Source organism: Silene latifolia, chromosome 10 (assembly GCF_048544455.1).
Source record: "Silene latifolia isolate original U9 population chromosome 10, ASM4854445v1, whole genome shotgun sequence".
Lineage (NCBI taxonomy): Eukaryota > Viridiplantae > Streptophyta > Magnoliopsida > Caryophyllales > Caryophyllaceae > Silene > Silene latifolia.
Window position 1 is genome coordinate 145,895,225 of NC_133535.1, and position 20,985 is coordinate 145,916,209.

At 39.2% G+C, this 20,985-nt stretch overlaps 1 protein-coding gene across 2 annotated transcripts; it reads left to right on the plus strand.

Moving 5' to 3' along the window:
- The first annotated feature begins 16,590 nt into the window (after nucleotides 1-16,590).
- On the plus strand, nucleotides 16,591-20,745 carry LOC141606197 (uncharacterized). 2 transcript variants are annotated; one of them, XR_012526602.1, is made up of 5 exons: nucleotides 16,591-16,758; nucleotides 17,680-18,929; nucleotides 19,015-19,209; nucleotides 20,201-20,580; nucleotides 20,627-20,745. XR_012526602.1 is itself a non-coding variant. In XM_074425235.1 (4 exons), the coding sequence occupies exons 2-4, from the start codon at nucleotides 17,703-17,705 to the stop codon at nucleotides 20,336-20,338; spliced, it is 1,560 nt and encodes a 519-aa protein (XP_074281336.1). In that variant the 5' UTR covers nucleotides 16,591-16,758; nucleotides 17,680-17,702; the 3' UTR covers nucleotides 20,339-20,582. The 2 variants fall into 2 exon arrangements, 1 of the variants encoding a protein (XP_074281336.1); XM_074425235.1 differs by lacking the exon at nucleotides 20,627-20,745 and having other exon boundaries at nucleotides 20,201-20,582.
- Nucleotides 20,746-20,985: the final 240 nt, after the last annotated feature.

Here is a 20,985-nt window from a genome sequence, read left to right on the forward strand (position 1 = left end):
TCTCATATTATGCAGATATTCTTCTAACTTCTTACTTTCCTTAATTCCTCGAAACTCATTATCAATCATGTTGTCCTGAAACTCCTATATAACCTTCAGCTAACATCTTCGTGATACTATCACACATTTCGATGATTCCTTACCTTTACATCACATAACTCCGGTGAACATTTTCCTCAGCTTACTTTTATCCTTCTTTTCTCTTTACACTCAATAATACCAATTTAATAGCTCAACTCCTTATTACTTCTATCTAACCCTTTTGTGCACCAATTACCTTCTCATCGCTCCAAAACTCAAATCCCATTATTTTATATCGATATCATCTCCCTCTTTCTTACCACAAATATTCTCTTATTATGTCATCCATCACCCTTGCCACTAATACATCCATAGAATCAACATTTACTGTTCAACAATTGCATCTCCCTTCTTACATCTCTAGAAATCAAAATTCCTTTCATACCGCCAATTACCCAAGGAACTCACACAGTAGTTTCATCTTTTAATAAACCTCCTAAACTCACTCACTGTCTATAAATACACCTCGCGACATGTCCCCACAAAGTTCACTATATATTACTCTTCTCAACCCCCCTTTAAACGAACTTTCACTACATAAATCCATAACCCACACGACTCCTAACCATTTCCCTCCTTAACTCTTTACACATCTCAAGCTGCCACCATCCACATTCTTACTTTCAATCTTTTCATTCTCACGTTCATTATACTCACATCATCCCTTGTCTATATTCACTTATTTTTACATTACTCAACATACAATCATATCACTCATCCCGTCCCGCAAAACGTGCGCCTTGCCTCAATAAACTATACCAATCTTCCTTTTCTTTTTCCACCATCTATCATAATCACTCATAATTCATGTCCTCCCCACCGAACTCATACTCATCATAGTGCCACTCTTTACAACATAAGATTGGGTAACTTACGCTTCAGGACCAACACATACGTAAAACAATGCATAAAGAAGTAATAAAACACCTTTGAATTAAACGTAATATGCAACGAATGTCAAAAGACAAACATACGACCCGAAATACGCATATGACCTGTACAGACCCCACTCGATCGAGTACCAGAACCTACTCGATCGAGTTGAGGCTACTCGATCGAGTGCCCAACATGCTCGATCGAGTGCCCCGACTCCAGAACCCAAATAGACCTTCTGATCTCTGACTTACTCGACCGAGTAGCCCGGCTACTCGATCGAGTGACCCCATACTCGATCGAGTGCCCGAGGTACTCGATCGAGTGCCCAGAAACACGATTCTGGTCAAAATAACGACAAGTACCCACTCGATCGAATCAAACCCACTCGATCGAGTCATGCAGACTCGTGAATACTACCCGCATGTTATCTCACATACCCTAACGTACTATGCATTCATTATTATTTCAACATTATGATTACAACTACGCATTCAAATCTGCGCGACTCCTCATACAATCAACAAAATAATCTACTTCGTGTTATTAAGTGCCACGTTATAAACAACCATCATGCTTTTCATCCAATTCGTTATATAAAACACATATCATTGAACCTCTTCATGTTACTACTTACCAAAAGTCAAACATTACCATCTATCATGCTCATATAACATTCAACTTTCAATTATGTATTACTCGCATGTTTTAAATTTTCATAACTTTTCATAACACAAACCACACCCATACACTACAAATCCTAATTCCATGTTGCTAATACAACAACATTACAAATCCACTTCATCACACATCATCATATACGAACTACTTTCTTTTTCTACCATATCATTCATCATTCTCATATACTTTTCCAACGATTCCAACCATCATGTCAACCAACTATCATGCAACATGCTTTCAACAAACCATATACAGCACAATTAACATACACGTCGCACATATACACACGGACTCCACGTTCCCATACCATGTGATTGGCTTAAGTATCATGGGGCCAAGATTTTGAAGTGAGGGCGCCTACTCACCCAAAACCTAGCATCGGTAGGGCTCCCATTACACATACACCAGGTTCATTTTATTAGACTCCCTATGTTCATTATGTTCATTTGTTACAGTTCCAAAATCGTCGCTCTGATACCATTTGTAACACCCCCATACTCCAAGTGCCTTACCAGGACCACTCAGGTATAAGGATGCCACCATCTCGGTTACCCGAGGCATGATAATCATAAGACAATGAAGAAACATACTTTATTAAATAAGTTTAAGTGATTACATTATAAAACCAAAACTAACAAAAGGAATTACAAGGTTCTCATACGGTCTACTGACTAAAACTATCAAAGCTACTAGACTTCGTCGACACAAATGGAAGACTTCTAACTGCCACGTGATGACTCATCCCGGCTATCCCATACGCGTCATATCACACCCGCTCAATAATCGCTCACCACCCCCAAATGGATCACCACGCTTTTAAAACATTTAAACGGGGTCAATACTAATCACACAATTCAATACATATATCAACAATAAGATAAACAGACAAACCGAATCACACACACACACACACACACACACACACACCACCAACTCCCATCGTCTCACTCACGACCGTCCACTTTGGACCCGCCCACCCGATGGGGACCGCAGCCGTTCCCACCTAAGCCCCGCTCATCGTATGAGCGATAACCCCGTCCATTAATGTGCACATCCCCTTCCGTGGCGGGTTCCACTAAGGGCGAAACTAGGGCGTGAGATCACTCCCGCAAGTGACCCCACTCAGCCGAGAACGCATCTCGAGAACCATCACAAACACAACCATAATCACAATCACAATTACAATTACAATCATCATATCAATCAACTAACTACAGCACATCACCAATATCCCATTATGGGACTAATACTGAGTAGGAAATCCTACCTGGATAGCACAACACGCAGACGGTATCTACAGCTGTCTCAAAACGCCTCTTCTATGAACTCTCCTCCTACCATACAACACATAGATACTACTATTCAATTACTATTCATAAAAACCCCCAATTCCTAAATTAGGGTTTCACTAATCTTAACAAAACATTACATAAATTACATTAAAAGCTTACCCTCGACGCAAGGAATCCAACGACACAAACTACGATGCAAACCGACCGTCTGAACTCCGGGAATTGTCAAGAACGCGATTAGGAAGAAGACAAGTTGCTTTCTCTCTTAAACAGGTTTTAGGTTTTGTAAAAAGTGATTTAGAACAATGACGGATATGTTTATATACCTTAATCGCGTAATTAACAAAACCCGAGAAAACTCCCCCGATAAACCGGACACTCGATCGAGTACCCAAGGTACTCGATCGAGTACCCCCCTACTCGATCGAGTACCCCAGCTACTCGATCGAGTACCCAACAGGTCAGAAACTATTTTATTTCGCAACTTGCCCTTACTCGACAGAGTAAGGGCTACTCGATAGAGTACCCCAAGACTTATAAATACGGAGTATTACATGCACGCTATACCATCCCCTGCCACCGGCGACGTTCAGTCGAAGGTGATGAAGCCGACGTAATAGGTTCACCGTCGGAATCTCCCCCTTGAACAGGCATAGCCACACAAAACCGATGATCGTCCTAACGGCCAATGGGTGCAGCTGTGCCACAGCGACGTTCATGGCTTTTATAATGTTAGCAACGTATACATTGAGAGGAAACCGGAGCCCATACTCCAGGTGTCTCATGTACACGCCGATACAGCCCGGAGGAGGGCAACAGACAGCCTGACCAGCTTTAGGAATAACAATCCTATACTCCCTTCCAAAGGAGAAATGATGTTCGAAGAAATTAGGGCCAGAACAACTGGCAAACTTGTGGGTCCAAACACGGTCAGGGCCGATCTTACAGGCCTCGCCGTGATCCATGACGAACGGTCTCTCGTCATCATCCCCGTCATCATCAACATCATCATCATCCTCCCAATCCTCCAGAGCTCTTGGATCGACTTCGGAAGAAGGAGACCTAGGGCCCCCAGACCTTAGCGGGACGGCGGCTAGTGCCTCCTCTTCGTCAAAACGCGACGGGGAACCTCCCGGCGCAGTGTAACTAGTCCGGTCCTAGATCGCGAGAAGACATGTTCACAACAAAAACTTAACAGTTAAAAGTTGGAAAATTTGTTTGTTTACCTTGAAGAAAAAGTGCTACGCCGAAGTAACGATTCTGAAAACTAGAGAGAAACTTCGTCAAAAAGGGCTAGAAAGAAGAAATTTTTTTAGAGTAAGATTTTGGTGGCCAAAATCCCAGGCTAACTGCTCTATTTATATAGCAAAGCCCACGAAGACGGACCAATCAGGGCAAAGCCCATGAAGCGTCAACCAATCAGCAACGAGACACATGTCAAGCATGCAGCCACGGAAGGTCAATCGACACAACAGTTAAATGTCAATCAAAGCAACAGTGACCAAACGTCTTCAACACGCCCCTTCATATCTCTTTGCCTATCCATCTTCCTCAACAAACTCCTAAGTATCCGTTCTCCGCCGGCCACATGATCAACCAAGCCAGGTAGCACCGGCCGGGGGCAATCAAAAACAACCGGCACTCTCAACCCTGGTCTCGGCCAGCGTCATTTTCTTTTCCACATCGGATGTCCATTACACAACCATGTGGAGGGGGGATATGGTACGGCCATAACATGACCAAGCCGAGGTAGAAGAAGCCGGGGCAGAAAAATTTTTACTTACGCAGAATACGCTCAACACTCATCGAAGGTCCATACCACGGCATAGACTACGCTGGGGGCAAATTGATGGGGCATATTCTGCACCCGCTGACCGAGTCAACATCTTGACCAAGGTCAAAGCCAAAAGACAACAAGTCAAACAGAAGGACAGCCTAGCCGACAGAAGCCTGCCGGCCTGTGACTCACTCCTCGGTCTCGGCAACTAGCCGGCCGAGAGGCATATCAAAGATACTCATATCCGCCCCCTCGGATGGAGCCAACCAGCTCGCGCCGCCACGGTCCCTTGGCCGAGGGCAAGACAGTATTTCCACCTGCTAGCCACTTGGCCACTTGGCCACTACGTGACAAAAGGTGAAAGTCTATAAATACTCCTCAACCCTCATTGAGGAAAGGATCCATAATTCATCCAAATATCACACCTAAACTGGTATTATCTCCCTTATCTCTCTACAATATATTTCGCCAAGTAACACACGACTTAATCTCTTTAAGTTTACTGACTTGAGCGTCGGAGTGAGTTCACTCGGTACCAAGCCGAGCCCTCAGTTTGTTCATTGTTTCAGGAGAGGCCGAAGGGAAGTCAAGCAAAGACATCATTCGACAAGCCACGAGTGGTAACAAATATCTGCTCTGGAATCACACCCGGAACAATGAATTTTGTGAATATGAAGATGTTTATATGACGAAGTGGAGTTGTAATATTGTTGTGTTAGTAACATGGAAATAGAATTTGTAATTGTATGAATATGTTTTGTTTTACGAAAAGTTATAAAGTTAAAGTATGTGGTAGTACATGATTGATAAGTTGAAGGTTATATGAACATGATAAATGTTATTGTTTGGCTTTTGGTAGGTCGTAACATGTGGTTAGGGATAGTGGTTTTACAAGTATTGAGTCGCTTTTATTCGCTTTGTTGATGTTTAAGTTGTTTGAAAGAGAAAATCAGATAATTATGTCGTCTAATTAAAGCAAAGTTGTCTTTAAACTGTTATAACTAAAAATGCATAAACGATTTTAATGTGATTCCAATTGGAGGTGATAGCTTGTTCTTTTACGATTCTAACGATAGGTCACACGTCCAAAACGACCAAGAAATGAGTGAGTTATGACTGTTTTACGAAAACTGGACAATGATGAGAATTGCGTAAGGTACTCGATCGAGTAGCCTTGGTACTCGATCGAGTAGGCGGCACTCGATCGAGTACGTTCGTTACTCGATCGAGTAGCCCTGGATATTTGTTTTACGTGCTTCTGACCTTCACCTACTCGATCGAGTAAGTCCCTTACTCGATCGAGTGGCCAGTACTCGATCTAGTGACCCATGATTCGGGTCATATGCTTATCTTTTGAATTCGTTGCATATTATGTTTAATTCAAAGTTGTTATTTACTTATTTTGCTTCTTTATGCATTGTTTTACATGTATGTTGATCTTGATACGTAAGTTACCCAATCTTATAGGGTGGTGAGTGGCACCTTTTGGTGAGTATGAGTTTGGTGGGAGGAGATGAGCTGTATGTGGTTGTGATAGATAGTGGAAAAAGAAAAGAAAGATTGTTATGGCCTAATTGAGACATAGAGCACGTTTTCTGAGATGAGAAGAGTGATATGATTGTGTCTTGAGTAACGTAAAAGCAAGTGAATATGGGCAAGGGATGATGTGAGTCTAAGGAACGTGAGAATAAAAAGATTGAAGGTAAGGGTGTGGATAGTGGCAGCTGTGGGAAAAAATCTGTATACTTCCCTTAAACTAGAAGGATTATAACGAGTTTAACAATGATGATCAATGGTCATAAACAAAATACATAAACAAAGTATAAGGATTTAGAATTAACCTTCGGTCCTAGCAAAATTGGCCTAAGAACAATATCAAAATTGATATTCGCCTATTAGTTGCACCCAAGACGATATGAGATATGCCCTTTGATTATGCTAGAAATCGATCTAAAATTTTCTGTAAAATTTAGTTGTTTTTGTGTTTTTCAGATGAGAGAGAGATGCTAGGTCAAGAAAAAGAATTAGAGCAGAAATAATTCTCTCCCTTTCTTTTTATACAGACCGAAATTTGGAGTCAATTAGGAAAGAAAAAACCATCCTAATTTTCGGCCAAACTGGCCGAAAATAAGGAGTGTATTTTCCTTATTTTCGTCTTTCCAAAAATATATAATATGTGTTGAATTGTCATCTAGTGAGGATCGAACCCATGACCTCTTGGTATGTGTACCCTCACTATTACCACTATAACACATTCATCTTGTTGATATTAAATACAACTGATTATATTTAATTACGAATTAACAGATTAATTCGTTCAAGCTAACATTATATACATTTAATTAAATATAACTTATTATATTTAATTTACGAATTGACAGTTAATTCGTCTCAACTAATATTATTTAATTTTCATTAAATAATTATCTCAACAACACATTGACTAACTTTTTAGTCATATTTGGGCATCAATGTGATTATATTTCTATAACCACATTTCTCAAACACATCCTATAGGTGTGACCTTTAGGGACCAGTTGATCACCGCCATCTGTATGATAATAACGTCAAACTTTCTAGCAAGCCAACCGTTATTAGGTAAACGTTAATCAACTGATTAAATATACGAAGTATACCCTTGTGAACCTGTAAGAGATTTACAAATGTTTTCACACTAATTTGTGGAGGACACAAGCCCCAACAAACTCCCACTTGTCCTCACAAGTGTATGTGCGATAACCGATTCTCATATCCTAAAATTTCTCCCACTCAATGTAAAACAATTTGCAAATCCGAATTCACAAAGGTCGTATTTTACAAGCGATCAATATCCAGAGCGATTTCCCCGACTAGAGAGTAACTTAACTGATAAACGAATCAACATTCGAGCATGGCCATGCATTTCAGTTACAACTCCTCGAGTGGCCCTGAGAAATAACTATACCTGATAAGGGTTGGATATTTTCCTCAACTCGAATCCTGCAGATGTAAGCACGTATGAAATGACCCGAAAAAAATCTACTTAGCCCCGATTCACGGTAGACCATGAGAAAGAAACCAAAGTCACCCAAAAACTGCCTTAATCTCAAGAGACAGTCGATAGTCAAAAGAATCGACTCTAGGAACACAATGGACGTCCTATCCACGACCTGGCACCGAATGTTATGAAACATTTAGGACTCCATTACGTTGTCACAAAAAGTTGTCCTACGAGGTATCTGTGATCGATCAGTCAACCGTTTGACTTATGGCTCGTTGAACCCACCATCAATCGACTGCACAATATAATAGCCGGAGTTATCAGCTCACATTGGCGATTACGGACCAAAACAAAATATAATGTAATTCAATTCACTTTGTGGCGTTCAAAGTTGTCAGTACAATCCACATGAAAAACAAAATATTATATATAAAACGATGAAGTTACAAATAGTATATGAAAAAGATAATGTATCAAATCCATAATCAAGTACTACAACTTAGGAACATGTTTAATTCCCATGGAATTAACATGCCCTACATGCTTATCATAATTCAACGGTTTGGTGAGAGGATCTGCGATGTTATCATCCGTCGCAATCTTGTCAATCACTATCTCTTCTTGCTCCACGTAATCACGGATTAGGTGAGCTTTCCGAAGTACATGTCTAGATTTGTTGCTAGACTTTGGCTCCTTAGCCTGGAAGATGGCACCTCTATTGTCACAATAGATGGTGATCGGGTCATTCGAACTAGGAACTACCGAAAGCCCTTGTAAGAATTGACGCATCCATATCGCTTCCTTTGCTGCCTCCGAAGCGGCATAGTACTCGGATTCAGTAGTAGAATATGCTACAACACTCTGTTTGGAACTCTTCCACCGACCGCAAACCATTAAGAGTGAAGACGAACCCGGACTGAGATTTTGAATCATCTCGATCCGTTTGGAAGCTAACATCTGCGTAACCGGTTGCGCATAGCTTAGTATCGCCTCCATAAGTCAATACCCAATCCTTAGTCCTCCGTAGGTACTTGAGGATATTTTTGACTGCTATCCAGTGTGTTTCACCTGGAGTCTTTTGGTACCGACTCGTCATACTCAATGCATATGTCACGTCTGAACGTGTGCATATCATGGCATACATGATCGATCCTATTGCAGATGCATAAGGAACACGACTCATGCGCTCAATACCTTCAGGCGTCGTGGGTGACTGAGACTTGCTCAACTGCATCCCAGTCGTCATAGGAAGGTTCCCCTTCTTGGAGTTGGTCATGCTGAACCTCTCAAGAACCTTATCCAAATAAGACTCCTGACTAAGTGATAACGTCCGTCGTGATCAATCTCGGTAGATAATCATGTAGAATTATTGATTATGAAATTGGGTTAAATTTGATGATGATGATGATGATCAAGTGTTTAGATATATTGTTAAATTGGTTAAATTTGATGATGATCTAGAGTTTTGATGATTGATAGGAAGCGTGAAAGAGAGAACAGAGGAGTAGAGATTGGAATTGTGTGTCCTTTATTCATGAAAAGATAGCAATATATACCCACAATGAGATCAACGTGATCCTTGTGAATAGGCAAGAATAAAGCTATTAGTTACAACTTAGGATATGCAAATTATATGAGAATAATAATAATATCTTATCCTAATACCCCCCCTCAAGCTGGAGCGTGTAGATCGAGAACGCCAAGCTTGCGGAGTAAGTAAGAAAATTGAGTTAGACCCAAAGCCTTAGTAAAAATATCAGCAAGTTGTTCTTCAGTAGGGACGTGAGCGGTCGTGACCAATGCACTGGTAATGGCATCATGAGTAAAATGACAGTCTACTTCAATATGCTTCGTTCGTTCATGAAAGACGGGATTCGAAGCGATATGTAAAGCGGATTGGTTGTCACAGTAAAGTTGCATGGGACGAGAATAGTCCACGCCTAAGCTTAGAAGGAGGCCTTTGAGCCATTTTAATTCACAGACGAGAGCAGCCATAGAGCGGTATTCGGCTTCAGTGGAAGAGAGAGACACCGTGTGTTGCTTTTTGGTCTTCCATGAAATAGGAGATTGGCCCAAGGAGACAAACCAGCCTGTGGTAGACCGTCTGGTCATAGGGCAGCCAGCATAATCGGAGTCGCACCATCCGAATATGTTAAGTTCACTATCAGCGCGCAACAATAATCCTTGACCTGGGGCTCCTTTTAAATATCGAACAACCCTAAGTGCAGCTTCCATATGTTTTGTACGAGGCTTCACTAAGAATTGGGACAAGATATGTACCGCATAAGATATATCTGGCCTAGTAACAGCCAAATAGACTAGTCGACCAACGAGACGACGATACCGTTCAGCATTTTCAAAGAAAGAGCCTTCGGGCAACCCGAGTTGGTGATTTTGTTCAAGGGGAGTAGTTGCCGGTTTAGCACCTAGAATACCGGTTTCAGAAATTATATCTAGTGTGTATTTTCGTTGATTGAGAAAAATACCCTCCTTACTCCGAGCAACCTCAATACCCAAGAAGTATTTTAATTTACCAAGGTCTTTCATATGAAAACATTGACTAAGATAGGCTTTAAAGGAGGCAATAGTAGATGAGTCATTACCGGCTATAACAAGATCATCAACATAGATCAAGACATGTAAGCACACCTCGTCACGGGTATAGGTGAAGAGAGAGTAATCGGAATATGACTGTTGGAAACCGTATTCTTTCAAGGCAGTTGCAAGTTTTGCGAACCAACATCGTGGAGCTTGACGGAGACCGTACAACGATTTTCTAAGGCGACAAACTTTCCCTTCTTTCCCTTTCCCGAAACCAGGAGGAAGCTTCATATAAACTTCTTCAAGCAAATCACCATGAAGAAAGGCGTTATGTACATCCATTTGATGTAATTCCCAATTTTTGATAGCTGCTACGGCTAATAAGGTGCGAACTGTAACCATTTTGACAACTGGAGCAAAGGTTTCATGGTAATCCAAGCCTTCTACTTGATGATTGCCAAAAACAACCAGCCGAGCTTTAAGCCGTTCAAGGCTCCCGTCTGAGTTGTATTTGATTTTGTACACCCATCGACACCCAAGAGCCTTTTTGTTAGCCGGGAGATCCACTAAGTCCCAAGTATGATTTCGCTCAAGAGCATCTATTTCATCTTGCATAGCTTGACACCAACCCGCATCTTGAATGGCATCTTTAAAGGTAGGAGGCTCAATGCCTGTAGTTATAGCAGCCAGAAAAATACGATGGCGTCTAGAAAAATTATTACAATTAACAAAATTTAGCAAGGCATGAGGTGTACCTGAGGGCGATGACGGTTGGTCAGGTGAGCTATCTGGAGGAGATGGACTACCTGTTGTTTGTAGCACATACCCGCGAAGACGAGAGGAAAGGAATTTTTTACGCTTTCCCCGACCCATATTAGTGTCATCAGTAGGGGCAGAAGTTTCAGCACTGTTAGTGTCAGAAATAGCAGCAGAGTTGGGTATGATGGTGTCGCTTGTTGACTGATCAGTACCCGTAGCATTGTGCTCGGGTCTCGAGACATGGGGTTGTTCGTTAGATTTATTGACCAAGTCATTAACTAAGTGGGTTTCAAGAGTATTATCATCAGTTTCAAAAGATGGTGAATCAATTCCGTTAGTGGTATACGGAAAAATATGCTCGTAAAAACATACGTCTCGAGACACAAAGAATTCACCTGTAGAAATATCATAGACTTTCCAACCCTTTTGAGCATGTGGGTACCCAACAAAAATGCATTTACGACCACGTTTAGCAAATTTGTCGCCACGAGTATATTGATTATGTGCAAAACAGAGGCACCTAAAGACCCGTAAATGAGTATAAATCGGTGGAGTGCCAAATAATATTTCATATGGGGATTTATTTTCGAGGAGAGCCGATGGTGTACGATTCATCAAATAAGTTGCGGATAAGATGCATTCACCCCAGAATTTAATTGGTAAGTTACCTTGAAATAAAAGGGCTCGTGCCACATTTAAAATGTGACGATGTTTACGCTCTACCCGCCCGTTTTGTTGGGGTGTACCAACACAAGATGTTTGAAAATGAATACCATTTTTGAAAAAATAGGCAGCCATAAGATTGAATTCCGTACCATTATCGGTTTGAACAATTTTCACCTTTTTTGAGAATTGAGTCTCAACCATAGCTAAGAAACTCATGAACATTTTAGTGACTTCGGTTTTATCACGGAGCAAGTAAACCCAAACAGAGCGTGACCGGTCATCAATAATAGTTAAAAAATACGTAGCACCACAAGATGACGGAATACGATATGGTCCCCATAAATCACAGTGAATGTGTTCAAAAATATCAGTGGCAATGCTATTATTCAAATCAAAACTTTGTCTATGTTGTTTTGCAAAGTGACAAACGTCACACGCATGGTTTTTATTTGGAACAAGTTTATTGGCTAGAGGAATATATTTAACCACCTTATCAGCGGGATGCCCGAGTCGACAATGCCATAAGTCGAATGTCACTGGTCCATTAACTTTGTGTACAGCTGACGTCCTTCCGAGCTCCTGGCGGAAAAAGTATAGTCCATCTCGTAGCTCACCGGACCCAATCATCGTCCTCGAAGTGGGGGCCTGTATGCGACAAACACGATCGTCAAAATTAAGAGTACAGCCGGTATCAATTATTAGCTGAGATACAGATATTAAATTGCAATTTAGGCAAGGCACATATAGAACATGCGTAAGAAGCAGATGATTATTGAGACGGATAGTCCCTTCAATATTTGCCATGACCATTTGTCCATCAGGAAGACAAACTGGACGGCCTGTTATGGAACAATGTTCCTGTAAGCAAGATAGGTCTCCGGTCACATGATTCGAAGCACCTGTATCAATAATCCATTCACGAAACATACCACTTAGACGATCAGTGGAGGCAATATTATCTTGAGGAGAGGAACCCGAGGTCACTAAATTTGTGCGGACCGTGGAGGCAGCACCGGATGCAGTAGACTGACCACCAGACCGAGTTTTCAGGTATTCAGAGAGGATGCGGGGTCGATCACCCCACCATTCCGGGAACACACCCGTCTTAAAGAAGCAGCCATTTATTTCATGTCCACGACAGGTACAGTGGGAACAAAGAAGCTTTCGCTTCTCCTGTTTTTCGCGTTCACGAGCAAGACGCCATTCTTGGGTAGAAAGACGAGGGCCAGATTGGACGGCATAGGCCATAATATCAGGGGCAGGAGGAGTTTCATCATAGACAGTGGTATAGCCGCGAAGTCGTTCCTCTTGAAGGACGACATGATAGGCGCGGCTAAGAGATGGTAAAGGGTCTGACTGAAACTGTTGGGACCGAATGACCCCATATTTGGTGGCATCTAACCCCATAAAAAATTGATGTAATCGTTCAGAGTCTTGACGCTTAATAGCTTCGGGAGCGATGTTACAGGTACATCGACCGCATTTACACGCGAATGGTGGTTCATGTGCGGCCAATGCATCCCATAAAACCTTTAATTTGCCATAGTAGGTGGTTACAGACATACCTTTGGTTTGTTTGCATTCTGAAATCTGAGTTTTAATGGAATGAATAACCGTACCATCAACCACAGCAAAGCGATCGTGCAGTTCCGTCCATAGGGGGGCAGCCTCTTCATAATAGGAAATACTGTCCTTGACTGAAATATCAATGGAATGCATTATCCATTGAACAACGGTGCAATTTACGACTTCCCATTGTTCAAGGAAAAACGCATCAGTCGGTTTCTTCAAAGTGCCATCGCAAAAACCAAATTTTCGTCTGGATTTGAGCGAACGTTTCATGGATCGACTCCATTCTTCGTAGTTATCATTACGCAATTTGATATGAATAAGGTTAGCACCGGGACCATCTTGGTTCCCGAGGTAGTATGGAGAAAGTGAATCGATTTTAGGGGATTCGTTTTGTGGGGGATTAGTTTTGGGTTGGCCATCAGCATTAGTCATGATGGACCAGGATAGAGAAAAAAAATATTAGATTTGAAGATGAACTAGGCTCGATACCATGATAGGAAGCGTGAAAGAGAGAACAGAGGAGTAGAGATTGGAATTGTGTGTCCTTTATTCATGAAAAGATAGCAATATATACCCACAATGAGATCAACGTTATCCTTGTGAATAGGCAAGAATAAAGCTATTAGTTACAACTTAGGATATGCAAATTATATGAGAATAATAATAATATCTTATCCTAATAATGATGAAATTAGTTAGAACTATTGATTGATTGTCAAATTGGGTTAAATTAACTTATGATCAAGAATTTTGATGATACAATCATGTAGAATTGTTGATTCTGGAATATGTTAAATTGGTTGATGATCAAGAAATTAGACGATGCGATCATGTAGAATTGTTGATTGTGAAATCGGGTTAAAGTAGTTATGATCATGAATTTTAATGGTGCATGTCACCTGTTTGATGAAATTCCTCTAAGAAAATTTTGATGACAGGAGACAAACTATCAAGGTATAAAATGGAATCAGTTGACCGAATTTCGGACCTCCCAGAGTTTATCCTTCATACTATTCTTTCGTTCCTTGATACGAAGGAGGCTTGTCAAACTAGTGTTCTATCTAAAAAATGGCATGCAGCTTGGTCCTCGGTCCCAGTTTTGGATTTTCAGCCACAGTACTTTAAAAAAGCAGAGGTTCGCCTCATTCAGAGAAACTTGAAAGAGACTTTAATGATCGAAATACACTTTTAAGTTATTTGGGGTTCATAAATAAAACGATGGCAAGATATTGTAGCGAGAAGCATGGGATAAGGAAATTTTGCCTCGAAATCCCTTTGTTTGAAGGAACCTTGAAGCCTTTGATTGATAAATGGATAGAAGTTGCGGTGCAAAACAAGGTAGAGGAGTTGGATATTATGGTTATTATCGAGGACTCAGTGGTTCGTTAAGCTACGGGAGTTTCTTTTAGGAGCAAAGATATTCAAGGTCATAGAGATGACGTTTAGTCCTGAATTAATCTGTTTATCAGGTGTGAAGTGTGATATTCTGAAATTTAAGTTACTCCGTGTATGTTTGTTTAATTATCTATACGTAATTTAATTACATGATTATACTTTCCACACGGTGTTAATGTATGTAGTTGCAACACATGTGGTTAATAACATGATTATGTTGGATCTGAAGATTACAGTAGACGAGGACCATTTGCGTAGAATTAATACTGGAACACCGTATAAGCTCAAAGAGCTCAAGCTGTTCCGCACATGGGATTGGGGACTTGAAAAATCTTCACTTGCGGCTTTTCTGGATGGTCTATTTTATGTTCTGAGTTCTGACGATAACAACAAGTACTTCCTTTAGACCGTCGTTATGCATATATGTATCATGTATGGTGTGCGGAGTATGTATACACTTTTTCTGATATTAATTAAACCATTAGTGCTTAAAATCCTCGCTTGCCAAAGGACCGCCAGGCAAACTGTGCCTGCCGGTATTGTAAAGAAATGCTTATGGTTTTGAAATGAAATCTTACAGCAATTATCCCCTCCTGAAAAAACTAATTTGCAATTTTTTTTTGTTTTTTTACCAGTTGATCTTGGGCATCCTTAAAGATAAAAGTACGGTGCCCGAATGATCCGTTGAAAGGCATTGAGGTTCAAGTCGTTGACTACTCTCGTTTGCATATCATGTCGAGATCAGGCTGAGGTTGTGTTGGTAGTCATTTTCTTTTCGCAGTACATTTTATTTGGCATACGCCATACGGTTACAACTTACAAAAGGTAGAAGATTGAACAAACACAGGATTATATTTTATGGAAATCAAATAAGATCAAATCATCAAATTGATGCTGCGATGCTAGGGTTTAATTTTTGGAGCAAATTCGTGTCCTGAATTTTAAATGTTCGCTAATTTTTACGTGTTAGCTGTGTTTGTTTCGTACTACTTTCAGTTTTTCATCCTTAGTTTATTGTACGCCACTTCAAAAAAAATGTGAAGAAAAATACTTACGTGAATTCAGACCAAATATTCGATGAGTGGCGAAGCTGGGTACAAATTTTACCACGAGTCAAAACATTAATCTAACATATGTTTTTGATCATATTTATATTTTATTGGAAAGAAATTTATTGAGTATACTCTGTATTTTTTTTTTCTCAAAAACACTAGCCCGTACCATAGCTCTCTACTTAACTTCATCCCTAATCATATGGGTCTATGACCGTTTGATACTTGTATTAAGTTGACGTTTAATTATGGACAATAAATGAATTGCGAGTTTTAAAGAATTAAGTAAATTTGAAACATGATATAGTGGGTTAGTCACTAAAGTGTGTATTATATTGGGTCAAGTTATTCACCTTCTGTCAAAAAAAAAAAAAAAAAATATTGGGTCAATTAATTTTTATCTAATACTCGGTATTTATTTAGAAATTTTACGTAAATTTGATTTGAGTTGTATCCAGATTACCTTTTTCGTACAAAATTCCATAAAGGAAAATGGAAATTTGATTTAAATGGGAGATGGATGTCATGGATCATAACTCTTATGTAAAGTAAATGTCTAATTGAAAAACAAATAAGTACAAACAAGTCCATATACGGGACTAATCTTCCTAAGTTTTCCTAATCTATATCGCTCCGACACTTTACTTGATTGAATAACATATGTTGGATCCTCTTAAGTCTTAATACACCAACATGAAATATATGTTTGACAATTCATTTTATATAAATATTCATGTGAAATCATAATAAAAACACTTTTTAAATTATGTCGTGTCCGACACTTGAAACAGAGTCAAAGTGACTTAATAGACCCTATTCTTTTCGATTTGAAAAAATTGCACAAAACAAAACCGAGATAAAAATTGAACTAAACTGAGTAAAGCTGGACCGAAGTAAAATAAGCCGAATTAAGTCAATAGAAAGGCCTTAGCCACACCGAATCAGTTGAAATTTGTTGGGAGTAATTTGTCTTTACTCCCAAAACCCTAATCCCAATTTTAAAATTAATCAATTTGATCAAAACACGAACACACTCAACATTTTATACCCAAATGTTACCCTAATTGATTGATCCAAAATCTCAAACTGGTATAATTTAATCTCTAATTCTTTTGTATTCTATGTGTTATGATTTGGTATTCTGTGTTATTACTTGAATTGGGTATTCAACATTTTTAATTTTGTCTTAGGCAAACTTAAAATCTGGAATCAGGAATTTGGATGATTCATGCTTTTTCTTGTTGATTTTATAATTATAGTTCATAATTGTACATGAATTTACTATTGATTATATGGGTTTACCTTATTTCTGGATTAAAATTTGTTTTTTCTTCATTTGATTAGTATTTGGTATGTTGCAATTGCATCATTAGGGTTTGTTGTTTCTATTTGAATTCGGTTTAATGTTTATGATCAAGAATTTAGATAATGCAATCATGTAGAATTATTGATTGGGAAATTGGGTTAAATTAGTTGATGATCAAGAATTTAGATAATGCAATTATGTAGAATTGTTGATTGTGAAATTAGGTTAAATTAGGTGATGAATTAATGCAGTTATGTAGAAGTTATGATTGTGAAATTGGGTTAAATTGGTTGATGATCAAGAACTTAAATAAATGCAGTTATGTAGACTTATTGATTGTGATTTGTGAAATTGGGTTAATTTGTTGTTGATTAAGAATTTAGGTAACGCAGTTACGTAGAATTTATGATTGTGAAATTGGGTTAAATTGGTTCATGATCAATAATATAGATGATGCGATCATGTAGAGTTATTGATTGTAAAATTGGGTTGAGTTAGTTGAAGATTAAGAATTCAGATAATGCAACCAGGTAGAATTATCGATTGTGAAATTGGGGTAAAGTAGCTGATGATCAAGGATTCAGATAATGCAATCGGGTAGAATTATTGAATGTGAAATTGTGTTAAAGTTATCGATGATCATGAATTTTGATAGTGCATTTCACGTGCTTGATGAAACTCCTCTGAGAAAATTTGGATGACAGGAGACAAACTATCAGTGGATAAAATGGAATCAGTTGATCGAATTTCGGAACTCCCAGAGTTTATCCTTCATAATATTCTTTCGTTCCTTGATATGAAAGAGTCTTGTCGTGCTGGCGTACTGTCTAAGAAATGGCATGCAGCTTGGTCTTCAATCCCGGTTTTGGATTTTCAGCCGCAGTTCTTTAAGAAGTCAGGATCTAAATATGAAGCAGACTTTTATGATCAAAATACACTTATAAGTTATATGGGGTTCATAACTAATACAATGCAACGATATTCCTGCCAGAAGCATGGTATAAGGAAATTTTGCTTAGAAATTCCCTTGTTTAATGCAGCCTTTATGCCTTTAATTGATACATGGATAGGAATTGCTGTGCAAAACAAAGTAGAGGAGTTGGATATTACGATTGTTGTCGAGGAGTCATCGTTGGATTATATATTGCCCGAGTTTCTTTTTAATGCAAGGTCACTCAAAGTCTTGGACGGTGACAAGGTGGTTCTACCGAATTACCCAACCATGAAGCTTTTCTGCCTTGAAAAGTTGATCTTGACCCGAGCAACTATAGATGATGATATGCTTCAGCGGATCATCAGTAATTGCCCCTTGATTGCCTTAGAATTTAGGGGATGTGCGGCCCTCCAAAGTATTTCTGTTCCGTATACTAAAAAGTCTCATAAGGATGATGTGGTCGAAGATTTTGGTAGTGGAACACCACAATCAAACAACCGAACATCCACTCTTGAGAAGTTTTTCTATCTTAATTATTTTCAGTGTCCGTGGCCATGGCATATGAATATAGCTGCATTGAGGAACTTGAAAACGGTGGAAATTACATCCGCAGATATTACAGATGACGCTGTTTTTGAGTTGGCTTCTGGACTTACTGTGCTAGAAACGCTAGTTCTTAATAAATGCGCTTTGCTGAAATGCGTAAAAATCTCTAGCATTTCACTTAGAAATTTTACAGTAGTAGGGTGTCCCATGTTAGAGAAGCTTACAATTGATGCCCCGAACTTGACTATGTTTCAACTCTATTCCGAGTTGAATTTTGCTCCTTCAATTACTAGCAGTGAGTTGATGCCAGCTCTGTCAATTGTCAATGTACAAGACAGTTGTGATGGTGACTTATTTGTATGGGTCGAATCTCCCTGCACCGAGTGGTTCGTTAAGTTACAGGAGTTTCTTGTTGGAACAAAAATATTCAAGGTCATAGAGATGACGTTGTCCGGTCTTGAATCTGGTTATCAGGTGTGATCTCTAATTATCTGTACGTTATTGAATTACATGATTATACTTCGTAATAACATGATTGTGTTGATAACTTGATATGTAGATTGAGGTAGACGAGGACCGTCTGCGTAGGATTAATATTGGAGCACTATATAAGGTCCGAGAGATCAAGCTGTATGATACATGTAATTGGGAGCTTGATGAAACTTCAATTTCAGCATTTCTGGATGGTTTATTTTTGAGTTGCCGTCCTGATGTACTGGTGATACCAACGGGTTTCCACAACAATATTGTCGAGGTACACTTTGTTACTCTGTAACATGGTTTATTTTGTTTGGTTTGAATGTTTCGCCTTGATAAGCTTTCGGATAAACAAAAGTATTTGTTAGGGAACTAGTGCTCGCACATACGGAAGCTGCAAGATAACAATTTAGGGGTGGTTTGGTGTAAACCTATGTCGTAAAATTCTATTGTGTTTATATTGTCTCGAATGTGGAAATTTAAGCTAAATTTGACTCACCCTGATTCATCTATTAGCACCAAGTCATCAACCAGAGAATCGAGTCCTAACTGCACTCACTTACCTAGGGAATAGGGATACACACCGTTGTCATGGTTGTATATGTCCTTTAATTTGCGGGAGTCTCTAAGGCACTGAGCTGATATTTATAATTTTAGGACATTTCATTTCGGGTCAATTGAAAAAACCTTTGTGTTGTTAGTTTGTTACACAATCAACAAAGGGATAAAGCTGAATATATTCGAGTATTTGACCCCATTTACCCTGCTACTTGTGGGATGCGTTGAGGCGCTTCAGTATTATTGTTGTTTTATTCAAGAAATTCAACTTCATATTTGTTATGGATGACCGAGTATATTACGAGTGTTATTAATACTCCCTCCAATCCGCTATTTTCTTCCCCTTTGATGTGGGCACAAGGATTAAGGGTGGGAGTATTATATTAATAAAGTTACCAAAAATAGAAAGGGGAAGAAAACCTGAATAATCCGTTTTAGGAAATAGGGAAGAATATAGAGAATTGGTGGGAGTATTAAAATCTTTGTGTTACATTAATTTTCACTTAAATTCGTTTGACAAGTGATGCCACTTCCATGCTAATGGTCTCGGCCTGATTATACATATGTTAATGTTATGGACTAGCGCCTTTCCATCTGAGGTTTGGTACTCATTGCAGCCTGCAGGCATAGTGAAGGTTCCGTCCATAATATGAATGTTAAGTCAAGTCCCTTAAAACCTTAGTATTCCAATTTGTTTCTCTCTTTGGCAGATGATCTTGATCATCCTCAAGGAAAAAGAGAAGTGCTGGAAGGATCCCTTGAAAAGTGTTGAAGTTGAAGGCTTCGAATCCCCTAACTTACTTTCATATCCATATGAGCTCGAGATCAAGCTTAAGTTGTCTTGGTAGCGCCTCAGGAGCGTAGAGCCGTAAACGTCTTTACTGCTTAGTTATACACTGAGGTTCGGAATTACAATTCAGGATGTCTTTTAGAAGTTGTTGCGCTTGCATTTCCATTCCCAATGGAGCCATTTTTTGGAATTTGATGAAATAAAACAAAACGGTTCACTAATGTGATTGTCTTCTTAGTTCTTTCTATTGTGAATTATAACAATCATTTGATACATTCCTCAACGCAATTTTCATTTTGGGTAATTTGGAGACGGACTCTTTGTGTTGCTATTTTGCTACCACGAGTAAGACTATGTACACCCGAACCCCCTACCCTTCAAATTGCTTAGACCATAAACCAAATTGTAAGGATCCTAAATTTACGCCATGTTCTTTCTAGTTTAATTAATCTCAGCTTATTTCAATTCAGTATATTCAATTCAATTTACTCTTTAAAAATTAACTTCAGCTCTAGCTCCATTCAGTTTAGTTCATTGAGACTAAAAGAAAAATAGAAGGAATTTTACCTACATTTGTGAAAGTACAATTTCCAAAATTTGCTAGGAATCCTAAGTGTCATTTAGCAACTTATCCCGTTTACAAATTATACCTTGACTCACAAGTTGAGCTAGCACTTAGATCAATTGATACAACGTTTTACGAAC